Source organism: Dipodomys spectabilis, unplaced genomic scaffold (genome assembly GCF_019054845.1).
Source record: "Dipodomys spectabilis isolate Male_0828 unplaced genomic scaffold, ASM1905484v1 ptg000147l, whole genome shotgun sequence".
Classification (NCBI taxonomy): domain Eukaryota; kingdom Metazoa; phylum Chordata; class Mammalia; order Rodentia; family Heteromyidae; genus Dipodomys; species Dipodomys spectabilis.
This window is the reverse complement of record NW_024870824.1, coordinates 3131441-3153778: the sequence shown is the minus strand read 5'-3', so window position 1 is coordinate 3153778 and position 22338 is coordinate 3131441. Positions and strand designations below refer to the sequence as shown.

The window sequence follows — 22338 nt, the reverse complement described above, 5'->3', positions numbered from 1 at the left end:
TGTCATTTCAGAGTTTCAGATATGGTTTGGCTGGGTTGACTGATTCAGAGTCCCTGATATGGTGCCAGGATTAGACTCTCACTTAAAGGGGAAACTGGGAAACTCTGGCATAAATGACTGGCAGGATTTAGTTCCTTGTCAATCATTGAAAAAGTCAGTAACTCATTGCCCAATAACAAAAGATTGCCGTCATTCCTTTGCTTGTCCATCTCCCTGTATGGCTTTGAGGGAAACCCTGAGTTTTCTAACAAGACAGACAGAAATCACGGGTAATTGTGGAAATGGTTTCTTGTCACCACAGTAGCTTGCTTACCTGCGGTTTCCTGAGCCGGTGCTTCTTCAGAGAGGGGGAAATTTGTGCTCAAAGAAGGGAGGATTATTGGGAGACATAGTGGAGATGTGTCTGCTTTATAAAAACTTAGAGAAACTAAGAAAAAGTAAACCTAAAACTTTTTGTGACAGAGGCAATTAGCAATCATAAAACATTTTGTGTGTTTTATTATTACTTATGCCAAAGACTTCCTTACTATTAGATAAGACTTTGATTCTGTACCAGGACACATTGGCAATGTTTTTAGACACCTTGGTTGTCACAGTCTAGAATGTTACTTCCTAGAAAAAGGTTATGGGAGTTGATAAGTATTCTGCAAAGCAAAGGACAGCTCCACACCAAAGCCGTATCTAAACCCAAAATCCATATGGCCAAGGTACATTAAACAGAGCTTAGAATCATGCTTTTTACTTTCTTTTTTTTTTTGAAGTACCAAGGAGAAGTGGCATGACATCTCTGTGGCAAAGCACTTAAGAACCAGTATATTTCATTGATATTATTCTTCCCTGGTCCAAGTGACCTTGAATCCTGCACACTGATATGGTGGTATTACAGGATGAAAAAAAAAACCTGGATCCTTGGTCAGTGGATGGAGGAGAACTCCTATTAAACTGTACCAGATTTATGTGAACTAAAAGCAGACCTGTTCTTTTGTTGAGATTTCAACATTTGTTTATTGAGAAAAATAGCAATAAGTACACAACACACAAATATGTGCATGAACACAAGCGCGCGCGCACGCGCACACACACACACAACTTGAGGAGGGAGATGCAAATCATTGCAAATGCCTGAGAATCAGGATAGTTAGAGACTCATCAAAACCATACTCGAAACAAGAGGACAGTGGAACAGTTCCTTCCCTGTACTGTTGGGCAATATCTATTCTAGAAAGATGCTCTATATGAATTATTTGTTATTCATGTAGACTTGGATTATAGTAATTAATAAGAATCCATTTAAAAATTGGTCCAAATGCATCATGTTCTTCAATTTGGATAGAATTGAGCTAACAACTAATACCTGTATATATCCTTGGCCTAGCAAATTTGATAGTATAACAAAGACATAATCAAATACACTAAGTGCTTTCCCAAATGAGGAAATAAGTCATGTGACAGAAGCATGGTAGGAGAGAAAGCAATGATCCTAACAGAGAATGGAATAGAGGAGGAAGACAGCAACATAGAAAGTCTCAAGCTGGGTGCAGGTGGTTAATACCTGTGATTCTAGTAATTCAGGAGGCTGAGATCTGAGGGTTGTGGTTCAAAGCCAGCCTAGGCAAGAAAGTCCATGAGACTTTTATCTCCAATAAGCTACCAAAGGTGGCGAGGAGAGAGAGAGAGAGAGAGAGAGAGACAGAGAGAGACAGAGACAAAGACAGAGACAGAGACAGAGAGACATGGAGACAGAGAGACAGACAGAGCCTGTATGTGCTGGAAGTGAAGCTATAGCTGAAGTGGTACAGTGCTAACCTTGAGCAGAAGAACTCAAGGTCAGAACCTAGGCCCTGTAAAGTTCAAGCTCAGGTCCCAGCACATGAAGGAAAGAAAAGATAAGAAAAGAAAGTCTGCAGAACAACCAGACTCTGAACTTCTGAATTTAACATTTTCAAAATGGAAATAATCTATACTGCCCTCACCTTTGTATATAAAAGAACCTTTGGATATATCTACTCACTCCAGTCAAGTACAATTTTTCAGTAACTCTATGCTGACTCTTTCTCATCTTCTAGTTGTGTTTCAAAGATATTCTGGGATCCAAACCTCTCTTGGAGGTGAACTGCTTTCTGCTTTGGGAAGCCTCCTCCTGTATAACATACTTTTATTGTTTCTTCATGGTTCAGATAGCAAGTACATGGCAATACTGTGATGACAACCACACAGATCAGTGTTTACAAAAGTATTAATGAAAAGAACTCCTACACTAGTGAGTCTGAGTAAAATGATTGGAGGAATTATAGATGAACTGCAGTAAAAGGTGAATCTGTAATTTTAGGATGGCAGCAAACTGTCTTTGCCCTAGAACTACAACCTTTTGTGTCTAGGAATACAGGAAGGATTGTTTCAGTAGAGTGTGTCCATAGAACATTTTGATGAATGAACTGAAAAGAAATTAAAAGTAAAAAATCCTTGATTACGAGTGGCTGAGTTGCTTGGTAGGCTCAGTGGAATATGAAAGCAATACTTGAAACTGTCCAGCAGAAACCATATATAGAAACCTCCAGATCAATAGTCTGACTGGTGAAGAAAACAGATGGAAACTATAGAAGCTGGTGTCTGGGACACAGCCCTTGGGACAGCAATGTCATAAGCATCAACCCTCCAGACTGCCTGTGACTGGCAGTTTTTCACATGAGGCTGGAGTAAGTTCAGAGTCCAGGCTGTGGATATGGCAGAGGTGAGGACAGACAACTTGAGGCAACTCTTATGTATGGAGTGTTTAAAGTGTAGGGAGTGCAAATAAGATAAATTTTAAATATTTTCAAGATATTTTAATGTGAAAACAGATAAAAATAAGTCACATGAGAATAAGCTTTCTCTTTCTTTACTAACCTACAAGAAGCAGCCAGAGATGTATTTGGTTGTGTTTTTGAGTAAGGGGACTTGAATTTAGGGCTTGGGCTCTGTTCCTGAGCTATTTTGTTCAAAGTTAGTGCTCTGCCACTTGAGCTGCAGGTCTACTTTTGATAGCTTTTTGATAGTTACTTGTAGATAATAGACTCATGCAATTTCCTGCCCAGACTGGCTTTGAACTCCAGTCCTCAGATCTCAGCCTGCTGAGGGGCTAAAATTATGTGAGTCACCAGCACTTGGCTTGGCATTAATTTTATCAACATCATATAACTTTCTTGTAAAATGCCTTAACTCTTACTTGTAAAGACATAAGTAATTATAACCTATAAAATCTGTAGTTGGACAAGGTTACAGGGGACAAAGAAAATACAAATAATGTTCCGTGTATACTCAGGTATGATTTACAATTACATCAACAAGCCTTTTCAAGTGGAAAAGAAAAACTATTCATTTGGAATAACAATATTCCCTTCATAGAGCATAAAAATTACCTGCTTTTAACCTCCCTTTTAAAAGATATACAAAAGACTGAATCTAACCAGACTTGGTTCTGAGTATGAACATGATGGCTAAATGTGTCTCTAAATATTTGAGAACTTTTGGTTTCTAAAATGAGGAATGGTTCCTCAACATAGAGAATTATGCCAGGCAACAAGGGCTCAGACCCACAATCATACTGAGGAGGCTAAGTTCTGAAGATCATGGTTTGAAGCCAACCTAAACAGGAAAGTCCACAAGACTCTTCTTGCCAGTTAACCACCAAAAAGCTGGAAGTGGCTCTGTGGTTCTAGAGCACTATCCTTAAGAAAAGAATAAGAGAATTGAACTTGTGAAAAGTATCCATGAAGAGTTAACACGAAGATCTACTTGAGATCTTTGAAGTATCCCAACTGCCCTAGGCCAGTGGGACTCAAACCTACAATGTGTGAAAGAAGTCACCAACACTCAGTCAATAAGGCTAGGAACCTTTATTAGCAACAACTTCTGATCTTCACTGTACTAAGACAGTGAAGACCAGCAACCAAGCTCTCTTGTGGCAGGGTTTTAAAGGAGCAGGCAGGTCATTCACCGGTGGGCAGGGTACAGGATAGCAAGCAGGCTTACAGAAGCAGGGCTAGCAGTTAGTGATTATAAATAACAGTTACAATTTCAATAAACAAGGCAATAAGTCACCCTAGCAAAAGTTACATTTCCAGACTTCCTCTTCGTCTCATTCCCGATGAGGTTCTAGCTGACCTTTATCACAATGTATTTCAAACTTCTTACTTATCATCTTCTAGATGAAACCCTCCAGGTTTCTGGCTCTTTCTGAGTTTCACTGTTACTTACCACACTTAACTTGTCTAACTCCTTAATTTTCTTTGAGTCCTTATTTTTGAGAAGTTTCTTTAATAATTAACCTGGGGTTTCTCTCTACAGAGAGGTCTGCTTTTATGGAAGCCTTAACCTACACTAATTGTTAGCAGTTCAAAGGGGAAATGATGGATAACGTTAACTGGGGTACTCTTGGGAGCTTCTCTCCAAAGGGAGGCAGGCTCAGGGAAGAGAGCAAGTTCCTTGCAGCAAGAAGGAATGTGGCTAGATAGCAGGAAAGACTTTCTGCAGGCGAACAGTAGCTTGAATGCCCTACTTCTGGTGTGTGTGTGTGGGGGGGGGATCACCTCAATCTTATGTTGAACATAAGCTAATCCTCTTGCACTGAGTTGTAGTGGAGGCATGGGTAACACATAAGGCTTTTGAAGCCTTGGAATTGTTGTAGTCACACTGAATGCTGGCTTTTGGTCGTTGTTGCTGCAAATTATGCTTAAGGAAAACAAAAGCATGATAAGCATGGAATTGTTTTTCCTTCCCTCTATTAGTAGAATATGTATAAGCACTATAGAAAAATGAAAGAATTTGAGACAGTCTGGTGCAGTGTTAAATGAACAGTGGAAGGGGGAGGGTGTGACTCTATTCTGTTGTGGTACAAAGCCTTACAATTTCCTAGTGCCCTGTGGATAGACAGCTCAAGGGACCCTTCACTAAGACTCGAGGGACAGAAAAGTGAGACCTCAGACCCACAAGTAGCTTTGTTCTCTGTCTCTCCAAGCAGGCATAGTCTAAACCTAGCCAAGGAAATCAGAGGACAGTGGCACATTATCAAACTGATCTGGAGAAACAAATAATTGGCCACTGCTGTTATAGGAACAAAGCTGAGAAAGGGGAAAAGAAGAAACCACAAGTGGTTAAAACATATTCAAAATATTGAACATTGCACTGGAGGAAATAAAAGAACCCAGCCCCAGTGCTGACTGAGATAAGTTCCACTATGTCCTCACCATCTGTGAAGCCAGGGACCTTAAAACAAGTGACATAACACAGCTTTTGGTGGAGACCAGGAGATGCTTCTAACTCTGATGGCCAGAGATGTCACTCACTCCAGCAACAATCAGTCAGGCTACTCCTAACTAGCAGATCCTTAAAACTTGCCAGGGTTGGTTGTGAGATGAGATACTCCTTATGTGTTCCTAACACTCCATAGATAATACATGTTGTTCAACCTTTCTTTGATTTGTTGTGTTTCTGGGTCTCTATTAAGAAAATTTCGGCCGTGCCAAGGAGACCTAGGGTTTCTCCTATTCTGTCCTGTAATGTTTTCAGGGTGTCTGCTTTGACTCCGAGGTCTTTGATCCATTTGGAGTTGATTCTGGTGAAGTTGATATATAAGGATCTAGCTTTAGTTTTCTACATGTAGTTAACCAATTTTGCCAGCACCATTTACTGAAGAGTCTGTCTTTCTTCCATTCTATTTTTTTTTAGCTCCCTTATCGAAGATTAGATGGCTATAGGTCTGTTGGTTCATTTCTGGGTTTTCAATTGTATTCCATTGGTCCTGAGGTCTCTTCTTGTTTTGATTACTATGGCTTTATAGTAGAGTTTGAAATTTGGTGTTGATATTCCTCAAGCACTGTTCTTTCTGTTAAGGATAGTTTTTGCTATTTGGGGTCTATTATTGTTCCATACGAATTTTTGGATTGCCTCTTCCATTTCCTTGAAGAATGAGGTTGGAATATTGATAGGTACCATATTGAATTTGTAGATAGCCTTGGGAGGTATTGTCATTTTCATGATGTTGACCCTTCCAATCCAGGAGCATGAGAGGTTTTTCCACTTTCTAAGTTCTGTTTTGATTTGCTTTTTCAGGTTTTTAAAGTTTTCATCATAGAGGCTCTTCACTTCTTTGGTTAAGCTAATTCCTAGGTATTTTATTTTATGGGGCTATGAAAGGTTGGGCAAATGGGATTATATTAAGTTGCAGAGCTTCTGCATGGCAAAGGACATAGCTAGTAAGATCAATAGAAAGCCCATACATTGGGAGAAGATCTTCACTAGCCATACAATGGACAAGGGTCTCATATTTAAAATATACTTAGAACTCAAAAAATTAAATCCCCCAATAACAAATCCTTAAAGAAACAACTGCCCAATAAATAAGTGAGCTAAAAACTTAAAGAGAAACTTTTCTGAAGAGGAAATAACAATGGCCAATAGACACATGAAGAAATGCTCAACCTCTCTAGCCATAAAAGAAATGCAAATCAAAACAACACAGAGATACCACCTCACCCCAGTTAGAATGGCTATAATCAAGAACTCTAATAACAACAGATGCTGGAGGGGATGTAGACAGAAGGGAACCCTACTGCATTGTGATGGAAGTGTAAACTTGTTCAACCACTTTGGAAAGTAGTATGGAGGTTCCACAAAAGACTCCACATAGAGCTCCCCTGTTACCCAGCAATCCCACTTTTGGACATTTACTCACAAGATCATACTAAAGCTACCAGCACAACTATATTTATTGCAGCATTATTTACTATAGCTAAGATATGGAACCAACCTCAATGCCCTTCAGTAGATGAATGGATCAAGAAAATGTGGTATATATACACAATAGAATTCTATGCCTCCATCAGAAAGAATATTACCCCATTTGTTAGGAAATGGAAAGACTTGGAAAAAATTATATTAAGTGAAGTAAGCCAGGCCCAAAGAAACATAGGTCCCATGGTTTCCCTTATTTGCAATAACTAGTATATGTCTGAGACAAGCAGATAAGGTCAGATAAGGACACAAGTGGTTTTTTTCTTTCTTGCTATTGTTTCTAACGCATTTTAAGATGATTTTTTTTTTGTTTCTTTGTATGCCCCTCCCCCATGGTATAACCCCTGTTTTCATTATATTTGATGTTGATGTAATTTGGGGAGGGGAGGGAAAGGGAAAACAAAAATTGTCAAATAGGGATACAGGTGGACCCATTGCAACAATGAGATATACAAGATGCTATGTGAAAAAGGAACTTTATAACTTTGGCGCGGGGGAGGGGGGAAGTCATGAAGGTGGGAGGGTAGGGATGGTAAGGGAAAAACAAAGGAGGAGGCAACAATGCTCATTACCTTGCTCATGTAATTGTAACCCCTCTGGATGGTATTTTCACAATAAAAAAACTTATTAAAAATACATATTGGCCTTTTACAGAGAAGGCTATTTGGATTTTAACCTAACTCTGATTCTCAATTTAAAGATCTTACGATCCATATTTACTAAATTCCCATACCAGGCATTAATGATACAACTCATCCTATTTACCAAAAACACATTTCATACTTCCCAAGTTTCCTATTTACCAAAACATCTTTCACACCTCCCCCAAAACACCTATGTACTAAAACACTTTTCACACCTCCCCAGAAAGCATGCTCTTTACTAAGTCTAAGGCCAAACCATATTCCGGGTTTTGGGGCTTTTCCACATTTCAGTCACCTGATGTTTAACTTGTTTATTTTTTTCATTCTTTGGTTTAGGTCTTTACCTCTGGAATTTCCTTTTAATGTTTTGCCCTGTCTTTAACAATCAGTCATTTTGTTCTATGATTTCTCATTTCATATTTTGACTTGCATTTCCTTTATGCAAAAAGATTTTGAACATTTTCATGTATTTATTTTCCATTTGTACTTTTTCTTTTGAGAAGTCTTCCAATTTTTTGATATTTATTTAATTGGGTTATTTGTTCTTTTAGTGTTTACTGTTTTTAAGTTTTTTATATATTCTGAGTATGAATTCTCCATCCAATGAATAGAATGTGAAGATTTCCTTCCATTCTGTAGGTTGTCTTGATAATTTCCTGTGATGTGCAGAGGGTTTTTAATATGATTCAATCCCATCATTCAATTCTTGTTCTTATTTCCTGAGCAATTAAAGCCCTATTTAGAAAATTGTTTCCTACACCATTTCTTCAAGTGTTTTCTCGATGATTCAGTAGTAGTTTCAGAGTTTCATGTTTTACATTAAAATCTTTAGTGCATTTTAATTGATTTTTTTACAAAGTGAGATAAATTTTAAATACTTAAAAGCATTTCCATTTTAAATCTACCACAGTTTATCCTTGTTACTGCTAGAGAATATCTGGATTTTTCCAGCTTTATAGTGCCAACTTGATCTTTCTCATAATTGAATATTAAATTGAATTCAATTATTAAAATTTAATTATTAAAAATTAAAGTTTAATTATTAAAATAGCTTGTCTTTTAAAAATATTTTTGTCTGTTTTACCTTCTAATTCACTAACCTTATTCTCTATAATATTCGATATGCTATTCTATCCATGTATTGAATTCTAAACCTCTCCCATTTTTCAATTCTAAAATTACTATGTGAATTGTTAAAGTAAGTTAGAGCTTTCTAGCAAAATTCTCTCTTTTCAATCATTTTTATATATTATGTAATTCACAATTCACAATTATCTAATTTACCTTATTTGGCTTGACTTACTTTTCTACAGTGCCAGAAATTTAATACTGGCCTTTATTAGGCAATGCTTTTACCAGTAAACTATATCCATCTCAAATATTGTAGTTAGTGGGTACTTAAATTTGCTTATGTAGTCCTTGCTATTCTAAAGTTTCTTTGAAGACTTGCACATTGTTTCTCAGTGATTTCTTTGCCTGGCTTCAGAACTTTCTCAGTTTAATAATTCAGCAAAACCCTGGAGGGGAAACCTGGTGCTGAGTGTGGCTCTCATGTCTCTGAAGCTTGATCCCTCTAGTTCAGCCTACCTTGGCAGCTCCAAAGTCTCATTTTTCCCTTGCAGTCCTCTGAGATTACACCTCTGCTGGGTTCTCTGCTTCTAACTGAAATTACTCTGCCTGGTTATTTTGTATTCTGCTACATACAATAAAGGGGAAATATCCTAGAGAGAAATATGTCCATCAGAGTGTTGCTTATTTCCCTGTGATTTCTTTCTCTCTGAGACTTCATGTCCTGAATCATCAATATTGTAAGCAGATTTTATGACATAATTACTGACTCTTGGAATGTTGGTTGTCTATTGAGTCATTGGTCTACTGCAAACTATATCTCTATAGTAACTAACAGAAACCACAATGGTTTTTAAAAAGTTCAATTATGTCAAAGGAAGCCATTCAAATTTTACAAATAATAAAATATCTTGCACTTATTGGATGATTACAATAGGTAGTGTAGTTGGCCTTAGACAAAACAATATTTTATCAGCTCAGTTGAAGCTTCAACACAAAAATCTTTGATGATAGTGTGAGACACAGCATAGTAGAGTCCTGAGACCTGTACCTGCTACCTGCCCCTGGGGAAATGCCTCTTGCCTGGTAGGATGCTTCATATCTCTGTGTTCTCAGGATAACTTTGGTGGAAATTTAAAAAAAATTCAGCAATAATTATACCACCTCCTCTACTTTGTGGCAAATAGTGCTGTGCATTTCTCATCCTTAATATGATAAACAAACTGGGTTTGTTACAAATACCTTTTCACCAACCTCTTCAAAACTCTCCTGTAACACCATACATGCGTAATACATCTAGGAACATCTCTTCAAACTAATTCTAACACCTACCCTTAAAGACTTTGTGCTCCAGAGAGTCTTACTTTACTGTTTTACAGCAGTTTTCTGAGATGTCTATGCGTCTTTGTGTGAACCTCAGATTCCTGAATCCATGCATCCTTCCTTCCTTCCTTCCTTCCTTCCATCTTTCCTTCCTTCCTTCTGTCTCCAAAGTACTTTATTTTTTTGTATGTAAATCAATACACTAAGCAGTGTTTTCTTACTTCCTTGGTTTCCCAAAAGTCTGTCTTCTTGATAAATAAAGCACTTTCCAAAGTGTTTTGTTTCTTGTTTCATTTTTTCTACTACAAATAAAAGCAATAAATACTTTTTTTTCTTGATTTTACAAAGCATTTTATTTTCTTTCCTTGTAAGTCAAAACACTTTCTAAGTTGAAGCATTTTTTTTTCTTCTTGGTTTTACCAAAACATTTTGTTTTGTTCTGTTTAAAAGGAAGTGCTTTCCAACCAAAGTGCTTTTTTGTTTTCTAAAGCACTTTATCTTCTTACTAAACAAAATACTTCATATAGAGCTTTCTTTTCAAGCACTTGCTTGCTTTTACAAAGCAAGTTTCTTAATTTTACAATATGCTTTGTTTTCTTATCTTGTAAATCTAACCACTTTCTAACAAGACAGGTTTGTTCTTTCTTTTTTCTTTCATCTTTTCTATAGAGCTCTTCTTTTCTAAACAGAGCTCTTTCTTTTCCAAAGCACTTCATCTTTCTTTATAAATCAAACTACTTTCCACTTTGCTTTGTCTCACTGTCTTTCTTTCTCTTTCTTTCTTTCTCTTTCTTTCTTTCTTTTTTCTTTTATTCTTTTTCTCTTTCTCTTTCTTCTTTCTTTCTTTCTTCCTTTCTTTCTCTTTCTCTCTTTTTTCCTTCATTTCCTTTCTTCTTTCATTTCCCTCCCTCCTTCTTTTCCTCCCTTCCCTCCCTTCCCTCCCTCTCTCACTCTCTTTTTTCATTTTTTTCTTTTTTTCTTTCTTTCTCTTTCTTTCTTTCTTTCTCTTTCTTCCTTCCTTTCTTCCTTTCTTCGTTTCTTCTCTTTCTTCTTTCTTTCTTCCCTTTCTTTCTTTCTTTCTTTCTTTCTTTCTTTCTTTCTTTCTTTCTTTCTTTCTTTCTTTCTTTCTTTCTTTCTTTCTTTCTTTCTTTCTTTCTTTCTTCCTCCTTCTCTTTTTCAAGAAGAAAGCTCTCAAGAAGAGCTTCATTAGGATAAACCATGAAAGAAAGCCCTTTGATTCACAAGCCGACAACAAAGCAGGGAAAGGAAAAATAGAAAGTTCTATGTTTAGAAAGCACAATGCAAAGTGCTTTGGCAAAAAAAGTGCCTTAATTAGCAAAGAGAGAAAGCACATGCTTAAACCAAGGAAGATATAAAGTGCTGTTTTTAGAAAGCACTTTGGTTTTCAAGGAGAGATGAAAGTGTTTTGGAAAATCAAGGAAGGAAAAAGAAAGCATTATTTCTTTAGAAAAAATAAAGCGCATTTAAAAAGGACTTAAGAAAGAGGTATCTTTGGAAAGCACTTCAAGCTTCTTCGAGTGAAAAAAGTGCTTTGGGAAAGAAAGTACTGTGTGAGGTTTTAGGCTAGGAAAGAACAGGCAGGAGGAGGTAAAGGTGAATAAAAGATAAATTTATTGGGGTATGCTCCCTGGCGAACTTCCTGGTCAGAATCAGAGAGGTGGCACAGAGTCTGGTTGTAGCAGGGTTTATATGGCCTTGGTCAGAAGGAACTTTTAGCATGTAACCTTTTTTTTTGCAAGTTTTAGCGGTTTCAGGCCAGTGCCCCCCGAAGAACTATTGGGACAGGTGGTGTTCTTTGATAAGGAAGTGTCTTTTCTTGGCTGCCTCTGCCCTCCAGTGGCCTGACACTTTGAGAAGACTTTGACATAGGAGAAAAGAAATAAAGCGTATGCTGGGCCGTGGTCGCTCATACTTGTAACTCTAGCTACTCAGGAGGCTGAGAACTGAGAATCACAGTTCAAAGCCAGCCCATTAGAAAAGTCTATGAGACTCTTATCTCCAAGAAACCACCAGAAAAGCAGAAGTGGTGTTGTGGCTCAAGTGGTAGAGCACTCAGCTTGAGCTGAAGAGCTCCAGAACAGTGCCCAGGCCCAGAGTTCAAGCCCTACGACCAATAAAAATAAATAAATAAGAAAAAAAGCCCAAGAAAGAAAGGACTTTCTTTTAAAAACATTTTATTTAGCTAAATGTGACTATATGCAAGAAAACAAAGTACTTTGAAAACCAAAAAAGTGATTTATTAAAGAGACATAGAAAAAAGAGAAGGAGGGAAGGAAGAATGGATGGAAGAAATTAAGGAAGCAAGCAAGGAAGGAAGGAATTAAGGAAGGAAAGAAGAAGGAAGACCTTTTTTTTTTTTTTTTTTTAAGCAAGGACTCAATGAAAGTGCTTTAGAAAACCAAAGAAAAAAGAAACTCCTTTGTTCAGAAATCACTTTAACTTACAAGGAAAGAAAATTGTCTCCTCTAAATAGTGTGTCCAAATATTAACACTCTGCTTGTGACTGTGGTCTTACTTGGGAAAAAGAAAAAGAAAGAAATGGTCTTTCCAAATTAATTATGAAACCCTCCTGGAGTAGTTGTGTCAAAGAAAAACTGTATTAGGTAACGTAGAGGCAAATAAAGTTTCACTCCTAACCATTCAATAGGAAAGAGAGATTGAAGACTTGGAGCTGAAGGCTGGAGAGTATTTTAGGTGCTGTGGAGAACGAGTGGGTATGAGTTGGTGGACAGTAGAGTCCAGTCACCACTGTGATAAGGTCCTTGCGGTGTTTGTTAATTGTTCTTTGTTTAAGTTAGACTTCTTTACTTCCCACTGAGAGGGAAATGGAGGGTATCTTCCTTGATAATTATCCTTCAGAGGAAAGTCTGCAGGAATTTGAGAAGAGACATGCTTGGGTTATAAAGTCAGGGAGAAACACAGGGAAGATTTACATTTAAAAGGTTGGGAAGAGGAATTACAATTGAAAGTTTCTAAAGTGAATATTCTAAAAAAAAGAGGTCAGCTCATCAAGAAATATACTCATTACCTAATTGATGTAACTGTAACCCCTCTGTACAGCATCTTTACAAGAAAATACAATTTTTTTAAGAAAAAGAGAGAGGTCAGGGTCTATTGTTGAAACTGTAACTGTCTAAAGCTAAGTCAAACTGAGGTAAAGGTCAAGGCCATTTTAGTCATGTGACTTTAAATCCAGTGTTCTTATAAGACTTGCCCATAGGAAGGTGGCTCAATGGTAGAGTGCTTGCTTTGCATGCATGAGGACCTGGGTTTGATTCCTCAGCACCACATAAGCAGAAAAAGCCAGAAGTGGTGCTGTGGCTCAAGTGGTAGAGTGCTCTCCTTGAGCTGAAGAGCTGAGGGACAGTGCCAAGTCCCAGAGTTCAGGCCCCACGACCAACAAAAAAAAAACCCAAAAAACAAAAAACAAAAAAATAGTTGCCCATAAAGAACACAAAAGACAAGTAGAGACACAGAAGAAAAAGATATAGACAGGAAAAAGAGATAAGAATAATGTCAAGGATGAAGGAGAGAGAATGTAATCAAAACCCAGGAATATAATATATTATTTTCCCAGAAAAGCCTCTTTGCACCTCCCAGTTTAAAATGTATCTATTTAGGTCTCCTCACAAGCATCTTACCCTTCATTTCCTTTTTCTGTGACTGATAATGCTAGCCAAGACTTCTGGCTTTCTCCTCTTAATTCTGTTGATAATGATAACGATGAGGATATTACAGATGGAATTTGTTTAGTGATTAGTTTATGCATTATCTCTCTTTAATCCTTGCTAAAACAAAATAAGGAAGATACTTTTATAGCAAGATTGAAGTAACACAAGTTAGTTGTCTTGCCTGAGGAAAGCCCATACACTTAACGATTTTGCTTTTTTAAAAAAATTGTTATTGTAAAGGTGATATATAGGGGGGTTACAGTTACGTAAGTCAGCTATGAGCACATTTCTTCTTGGACAATGCCACTTCTTCCCCTCTCTCTCCCAGTTTTTCCCTCTGTCCCCACCTGCAAGTACAGCTCATTTTCAACAGTGTCTAGTGAGTATCACTGCTGCATTTGTTCATCCTTTGTCCCTCCATTTCTGTGCCCTACCCCTTACTCTCCAAAAGACAAATAAATGAACAAACAAGGTAAAAAGGAAATAAAACAACAACAAAGAAAAACTTCTTGTTTCTATTTCCTGGAGAAGTTTGCTATTTTTTTCTGTCTATATCATAGAGTGTTCACCTCTCCCCTGTTCCATACCGCCTTGCATTATCAATGTATTTTTCTATTCTGGTGCAAATGATTCCACAGAGATAGCTAGTAATCCCAGATGCATAAAGTAATCAATCGTGTTTCCTTTTTAAAGGTCTTTTAATATTAGGTTATCTACATTTTAAAAATTTAAGCACAGTATTATTTGAATATTTTTACCATTTAACTATTTGTAAAATTCTACATTTACCCTTTCACAGCATTTATCTTAATTCTTTGAACATTAGGAGTGCCCAGATTTCACAGGATGAATATAATTAATCAGCGAGCCAGTTGCTGCATGGCCTCAGGTTCCTCATCTTTCTTGGGGTCATAGTTTTCTGTAATGTTTTAATTGAGATACCCTCTCTGTATGCGGTGTGAAACTCCATGCTTCGCTTCTGGCCATATTTCTCAGCATTGAACTCTAACAGAGCCTGGTTTTCTCTGGTCTCTTGTCACTTCATTTGTTTTCCTTTGGCATCCTGCTGCTCCACTGTAGCTAGTCTACCTGTAACTACTCTGCCAACACACAGCTGTATACGATGGAGTCATATGATGGCTTGGAAATTAAAGTATGCCAAAACAGAGATACTTATACTCATGTGACAATCCACTATTCAACAAACTTACTAACACTCACTGAGTGTCCAGTGGCACTGTGCTGGGCTCTAATGATAAATAAACAAATAGAAGCTTGATTATAAACTCCTATTCCAGTAAGAAAATCGTAAGATTCACTAGGCACTTGACACATGAGAGCAGAGGTAAGTTTACTGACATTTAATGAAGTCTTACGATTGATTGGGAACTCTGGTTGTGGACCTGAACTAAATAGGGTGAATAGACATAAAACAGCCCTTCAGTGTAGACAGAGGAAAGGGGGAGAATTAGAATAGGTTTTCATCATATAGAAACAAGCAATAGTAATGTGAAACAGGTCATTGCAGGAACTAAGAGAAAGTCTGTGTGCTAGTGATCTATAGAGCCATAAATAAATAAATAAATAAGGATAAGTCTGGAAAAAAAACCCTAGTAAACTCCTTTAACAGGCAAGCACTAGTGGTGGCTCATGCCTAGAATCCTAGCTACTCAAGAGGCTGAGATATAAGATAGAAATTGAAAACCAGCTTAGACAAGAAAGTCAATAAGACTCATCTTCAGTTAAGCAATAAAAAAGCCACAAGTGGAGTTGTAGTTCAAGTGGTACAATGCTAGCCTTCAGCAAAAAAACCTCAGAGACAGCACCCTTGCCCTGAATTCAAGCCCCAGGATCAGTAAGCACGTGTGCACGCGCATACACACTGCTTTACAAATATACATACTTCATGCTTTCTTACAAATCCTATCTTAATTTTGAAGTTAATGGAAGCTATTGGAAAGTTTGATGTCAGTGATTGAAATGCTATGTTTTGTGTTTTAGAAAAAAGGTCTAAATTAGATATATAAAAAAGAATAAAAGTGGGGCACCCATGCTCACACCTGTAATCCTAGCTACTCAGGAGGCTGAGATCTGAGGATCATGGTTCAAAGCCAGCCCGGGCAGAAAAAGCCTTGAGACTCTTATCTCCAATAAACCGCCAGAAAGCCAGAAGTGTTGCTGTGGCTCAAATGGTTGAGCACTAGCCTTGAGCTGAAGAGCTGAGGGACAGCACTCAGGTCTAGAGTTCAAGCCCCATGACCAACAAAAAATTAAAAAGAATAAAATATATAAAGATGGAAGGAATAGAGATTCTAAACAAGAGTATTTTAGCGTGGGTGAGAGATGATATTAAGACTAGGGAAGAGTTGGTGAAGATGAGGATGGACAGAAGAATTTGAGAAGAATTTACTGTAGCATAGAGAAAGAGGATTAAGGATGCAGAGAGCTCCCTGGAACAGTGTAGGCAACAAGGTAAAAAGTAATCTGAAACATTTCATACTAAAAACACTGATCGGAATTTTTGGATGTGGAAATTTCTCAGAGTCTATCACTCCTTGAGCCCTTCCCCAAGACTTGCTCCTTTACTTCTGTCTTTTCACTCTCCAAAGCATCCTTAGGCAAGTATTAAAATCACATTATGTGGTTTTTTTTTCTTTTCATCATGTCTTAGATCAAAGTTTTAGGCTGTGGTTTCCATCAGAACTTCCAGGATTCTGAGCCAGGGGGACAGGAGATGTGTACTTTCATCTCCCCACAAGCAAATCCAAGTCATATTTCCTTAAGCCCTCCACAGCTTGGCAATGCATTAACAGGCCAACTGTTTACAGCTTTCCTTGTACCCTCAATGTCTAAGTGTTCATAACCTGAGTTATACAAATTAAAATTCAAGATAGCTATACTACTAAGTACTTAATATTAACCATGTATAATCAAAATATTTACTAGTTTTATAACTTAAAATCAGTCTCTTTTTTTGTCTAGAGAGGAAGAATACCTATCCCTAATGTTGGCCTTGTTCTTGTTTTCTTTTAAAGGGAATATCGTGGGTTAGAACTTCCTTTGTTTCCATATCCAGATTACTTCGCCCGGGAGGACGAAGAGCTGGCAAAAATCATTGATCACCATGTAAGATTGATTGTCTTATAGTTTTGTTCTTTCAAGACACTTTTAGTATTATAGATATAGTTCCAAATTTAAACAGTTACATGTTGTATGGAAAAGTAGAGTTATGGATTGGAAACATGGCTCAAATAGTAGAATGTTTGCCTAGTAAGTGAGAACTCCTAGTCTTATCTACACACACAAACTAAAAGTAGAATCATGATTGTTTTTTCCAAACTTAATTATGCCTCATGATGTTATTTGTATAAGACATGTGAGGTAAATACACCTCCATGTCTCCAGTGGGTTACAGAAAACAGTGTTCTATCATTTGTGAAATACTAGCTTAATTCTGTTTCTGAATTAGCACTCATTTCTTGTGACAAGAGGCTGATTATAATCAGTGAACACTGATTTTTTTGTTGTTGTTGTTGGTCAAGGGGCTTGAACTCTGAGCCTAGGTGTTGTCCCTGAGCTCTTCAGTGCAAGGCAAGCTGAAGTCTCAATGCCACTTCTGGTTTTCTGGTAGTTAATTGGAGATAAGAATCTCATGGACTTCCTGCCAGGGCTGGCTTTGAACCACAATTCTCAGATCTCAGCCTCCTGAGTAGCTAGGATTACAGGCGTGAGCCACTGGCACCTGGCTGATTTTATTTTTTTCTGCAGTGCAGTTCTAAATAACGTAACAAAAATCTTTTGACTCATTTTTCAGTGACTGTGCTTTTCCCTTGACAAAGAAGAATGATTCTTAATCACTTTGATCTGGTATGACATCAAGCAATAGCAATATAAGACTATTCACATAAGAACTTTAATCCATTGAGTGCATTTAGTTGATAACTTTTTACTTAACTCTACAGTTTTTAACTGTAGTTGAGTAGAAAAGTGAGGCCTTATTTTCTGTGTTCTCTCTGAATGTCAGATAGACTCAGTAACATAAAATGTGTTTAAATTAATTTCATCACTAGTAGATCAATGCTATCTATCAGATTCTTATTATATTACTTGATTCATTTAATATTAATATTATATGTAATGTCTTAAAAATAGGGTTTATTTATTTTGCTTTCCATGTCAAATAGTTATTTGTAACATAGTTAATATTTAAGCCATAACTAGCTTATAGTAGCTATAAGAGTTTGGGGTCTTAATAATAACATAATCACAAAAATGAGATCTGTTCTATTGATCTCCTATTCACTGAAAAAGTTTTGATGTTTTTACTGGTGGGTCGTGGGGGTTGAGCTCTGGGCCTGGGCACTGTCCCTCAGCTCTTCAGCTCAAGGCTAGCACTCTACCACTTGAGCTATAGCACCACTTCTGGTTTTCTGAGTGGTTTATTGGAGATAAGAGTCTCACAGTCTTTCCTACCTGGGCTGGCTTTGAACCTGGATCCTCAGATCTCAGCCTCCTGAGTCGCTAGGATTATAGGCGTGAGCCACGGGTACCGAGCCTGAAAACGTTTTTGCTAGACCTATTTCTACTGTATGCAGGAAGGATATTCTCAAAAATTTCTAATTTTTCTATTCACTTCAGTTTAATGATATAGAGTTGGCTGTAAAAGATAATAGCTTGTCAAGATTTTATAAATATATAATATAGATATACAATGCATGTTTGCATAATTATATTATCATTTATTATATATTTGCTTATAGATATAAAGAGGTAGACATACAGACAGATGGATAGAAAGATAGAAGAAATAAATATATTATTTATCTAAATCTCAAGCAACTTTCTCTATTTAAGGATATTAAGAAGACAAAGGAAAACATTTTGAATGATAGAGAGAAGCTTAGAAATAGCTTCTAACAGCTGTCATCTTTTTGCTTTCCAAGGGAATGATCATTATCTAAATTGCTTATATTACACCTAAAGAAGGGTAAAGGATTCCTGTTTGGAATATGCTTGAGAACTTTTTTTTTTTTTTTTTTTTTTAAATTTTATTTTATTTTATTTGAGAACATACTGTACAGAGGGGTTACAATTACATGGGCAGGATAATGCATACATTTCTTACCAAGCATTGCATCCTCCTCCTTTGTTTACCCTTCACCTCCCTTCCCAGCCTCCCCCCTCCCTCCCACCCAATCATACCCCCCCTCCCCCCCCCCCACCGACATTGTAAAGCTGGTTTTGACATGACATTTTGTACTTCGCTTGAGAACTTTTAACATACAAATTATTTGATATATAGCCTATGAAACAGTTAATAATTGTTGTTTTTATTTGAGAAGAATAATGGTAGTCTCTCTGAATACTATATTATTACCAGATATTCTTATATTAGTTAATTTAATTCTTGAAATAGCCCTGACAAACATTTTGCCAATAATAAGAAAAAAATACTTATAATTCAATTGCTTGCACAACTCTAAGGTTAGTAAATTACTGAGTCTCTGTACCAAAACAGATCTCCAGACTTCAAATCTACTTTGCTTTCCCCTTTCTATAGCTGCTTAAGCCTGTAGTTTGTAGTCACTAACCAGAATTCGGGACCAAAGTATGGGATCTGTAATATTGAGAAGAAACCAAAACATATCTTGGCAGCTACAGATATAATTCTTCTTCTAAGTGACTTTTGTTAAGTGTCTGTAATAGGCAAGGATGAACAAAGATGCCATATTATTTAGCAAATATTAAGGTGTCTTTTATATTGTGGTATTCTATGGCACTGAGTGAATGAGTGAATAATGCAGTGAATGTTGTTCTATTTCCCATCAACATCAGTCATTAACTGCATATACTTAATTGTACCTAAGAGGATAATGGTGGCAGGCAAAGATAAGATAACATAAAGATTTGGCCAAATTGAGCTAGTTAGGGTCAGTCCAGATAAAAGGAAAGATTGTTTTCTTAGGAGACTAATGGACTAATGCTGTATATGTGATTTTTTTTCAGCCATACCAAGTTCTAAGGATGGGGAGAAAGGATAGTAGTAATAGGAACCATTTTTTGTTAATCTCATGCATTAATACATGCTGTTTCAGAAACAAAACATTCTAATTTAGTGACAGTTTATAAGACCTAATTCTCTGTTGACTTTTCCCAATGCAAAACAGTTGAGCATGAGTTTTTCACATAAGAAAAAATTGCGTGTCACTCTTGAATACCATAAAACATGTAGACTAAACCAAAACATTAATTTCAGCCTATGCCTAAATGTTTTGTCTCAACAATCCATATAATTCATGCAAAATTGCTTTCTGAGAGCTCAAATGTAAGTAGTAACTGTAAGTAGTTACAATCTTAAGAAATGTGCTAATGGGGAAGTGGCGCTGTGGCTCAAGTGGTAGAGCGCTCACCTTGAGCTGAAGAGCACAGGGACAGTGCCCAAGCTCAGAGTTCAAGCCCCATGACCGACAGAAAAAAAAGGTGCTAATGAATTACATTTCTTATGTCACTAAAACTTAATTGAATGATACAAACATATATAATGTTTTAATCTTAATATACATTCCTGAGTACTTTGATCCTTTTGCACATTGTATTGCATGCAGCCAGGATGAATGATGTGCTATGGATTGTAAGGTCTAGTTCTGCTTATGATTTTCAATACATCTCAGATGACAAATAATAGTCATGATTCATGGCACTGGTGCATGTGGTTAGTTAGTTGATATATGTTGATTTCCTCAGCCTCTCATTGTTTGTGTATATGCATGAGCTGGGGGTTATAAAACAAATAACAACCAGGTGCTGCAGGTGGCCCATGCCTAGCTACTCAGGAGGCTGAGATCTGAGGACTGTAGTTCAAAGCCAGGCCAGGCAGAAAAGTCCCAGTGAGACTCTTATCTCCAATCAATCACTTAAAAACCAGAAGTGGAGCTGTGGCTTGAAGTGGTAGAGTGCCAGTCTTGAGCCAAAAAGAACTCAAGGGCAGCTTCTAGGCCCTGCATTCAAGCCCCACAACCAACAAAAACAGGAACAACAAGAACAAATAGCAGTGTAGTGGGCACTGGTGGCTCATGCTTGTAATCCTAGCTCCTCAGAAGGCTGAGATTACAATTCGAAGCTAGCCCAGGCAGGGGAGTACAAAGGAAATAGCCAGGAGTAGAGCTGTGGTTCAAGGGGTGGAGCACTTGCCTTGAGCTAAAAAGCTCAGAGACAGTATCCAGGTCCTGAGTTCAAGCCCTAGGACTGGTATGTACACACCCACACCAACTCTCCCTCCCCCAAATAGAAGTGTAGACACCATTTCCAATATTTTATTCAAGGAGATATTTTTTTCCCCTGAGCATTTTACTCAGCTTGAAGATGGTTTATCATTCTATCTAACCTCATCAAATGAATTAGAAGAGAAATAGTTCCTCATTATGATACTTGGTTCAGTTGTTATAATTACTTTTAACATCTCATTTATTCATTCATTATGTCACATATACTGCTATTGTCATGGATTATTGTTAGCTTAGATGAGTCTATTAGAAATGACCTTTTTGCTGGTTGGCTGCCATGGAAATTCTTACTTCACCCTTGTCTCATTCTCAACCTCAAATGATATGCTAGCATAGGTTTTGCCTTTCACTTTGCATTTTCTGCATTTTGGTTTTTTTTTTTTTTTTTTAAGCTTGAGTCTTCTTTTCTTTTTCTTTTTTACTGGTCCTGGGGCTTGAACTCAGAGCATGGGCTCTGTCCCTAGGCTTTTTTGCTCAAGGCTAGTGGTCTACCACTTGAGCCACAGGATCACTTCTGGCTTTTTCTGAGTAGTTTATTGGAGATAAGAGTCTCATGGACTTTTCTGCCTAGGATGGCTTCTAACCACAATCCTTATCTTATCTGATCTTTTCTGCTTGTCTCAGACATATGCTAGTTATTGCAAATAAGGGAAACCATGGACCTATGTTTCTTTGGGTCTGGCTTACTTCACTACCATAGCTAAGATATGGAACCAGCCCAGATGCCCCTCAGTAGATGAAAGGATTAAGAAAATGTGGTATATATACACAATGGAATTCTATGCCTCCATCAGAAAGAATGACATTGCCCCATTTGTTAGGAAAGGGAAAGACTTGGAAAAATTATATGAAGTGAGATTATATTAAGTAAAATATTCTCTTTTAACAGTGGCAGGAAGAGATGGCGATTCGAATGGAGGAAGAAGCAATATTGGAGGCCAAAGAATTGAGTGAGAAAGAGTTAGAAGAAGAAACACGCTTTCAAGAAATTATGAAGAAAAGAGAAGAGAAATTGCATAAACAAACCAAACCATATGAGCTTCCTTCAAAGACAGCAGTAATTTCATTAGAACAAAAAAAATCTCTCCAAATAAATAGAAAGCCATCTGCCAGAAATTAATACCAACCCCCCCCCCCCCCAACAAACCAACATAGAGATAGCTTCATGTTATGAAGACTTCTTTACAATAAATTAAAGACCATTTTTAGGGGAAAGAATTGTATTCTGGTGGTGTAAGCTGCTTCATAGTTTTGTCTTAGTTCTACATAGTTATGTCTTAGTTCTACATCATTCACTTACATTATTAATCACATTTGAGAAAAATTATTTCACCAGTTAAAATTTCTCGCATATCTACTTCTGATAATACAGAGTTCCTGTTCAATCATCTTCACTGTTGATATTCCCTGCACTGAAAAATAAAAAAGAATTGAAAATTAGTCACTATGTCAGAATTACTTCTTAGCCAGGCACTGGTGGCTCACATCTGCAATCCTAGCTACTAATATCTGAAGACTGCAGTTCAAAGCCAGTTTGTGAAGGCAAGTCCATGAAAC

General features: G+C 37.2%; 1 protein-coding gene across 1 annotated transcript in view; it reads left to right on the top strand.

Annotated features, from left to right (window-relative positions):
- Tmem232 (transmembrane protein 232) overlaps nt 1-21922 on the top strand; it is a 209534-nt gene extending 187612 nt beyond the window's left edge. Inside the window, exons 14-15 of the mRNA XM_042691980.1 lie at nt 16534-16624; nt 21671-21922. Of these exons, the coding sequence (XP_042547914.1) occupies nt 16534-16624; nt 21671-21901 (322 nt within the window). The 3' untranslated portion in view covers nt 21902-21922. The remainder of the gene's footprint in view (nt 1-16533; nt 16625-21670) is intronic.
- Nucleotides 21923-22338: the final 416 nt, after the last annotated feature.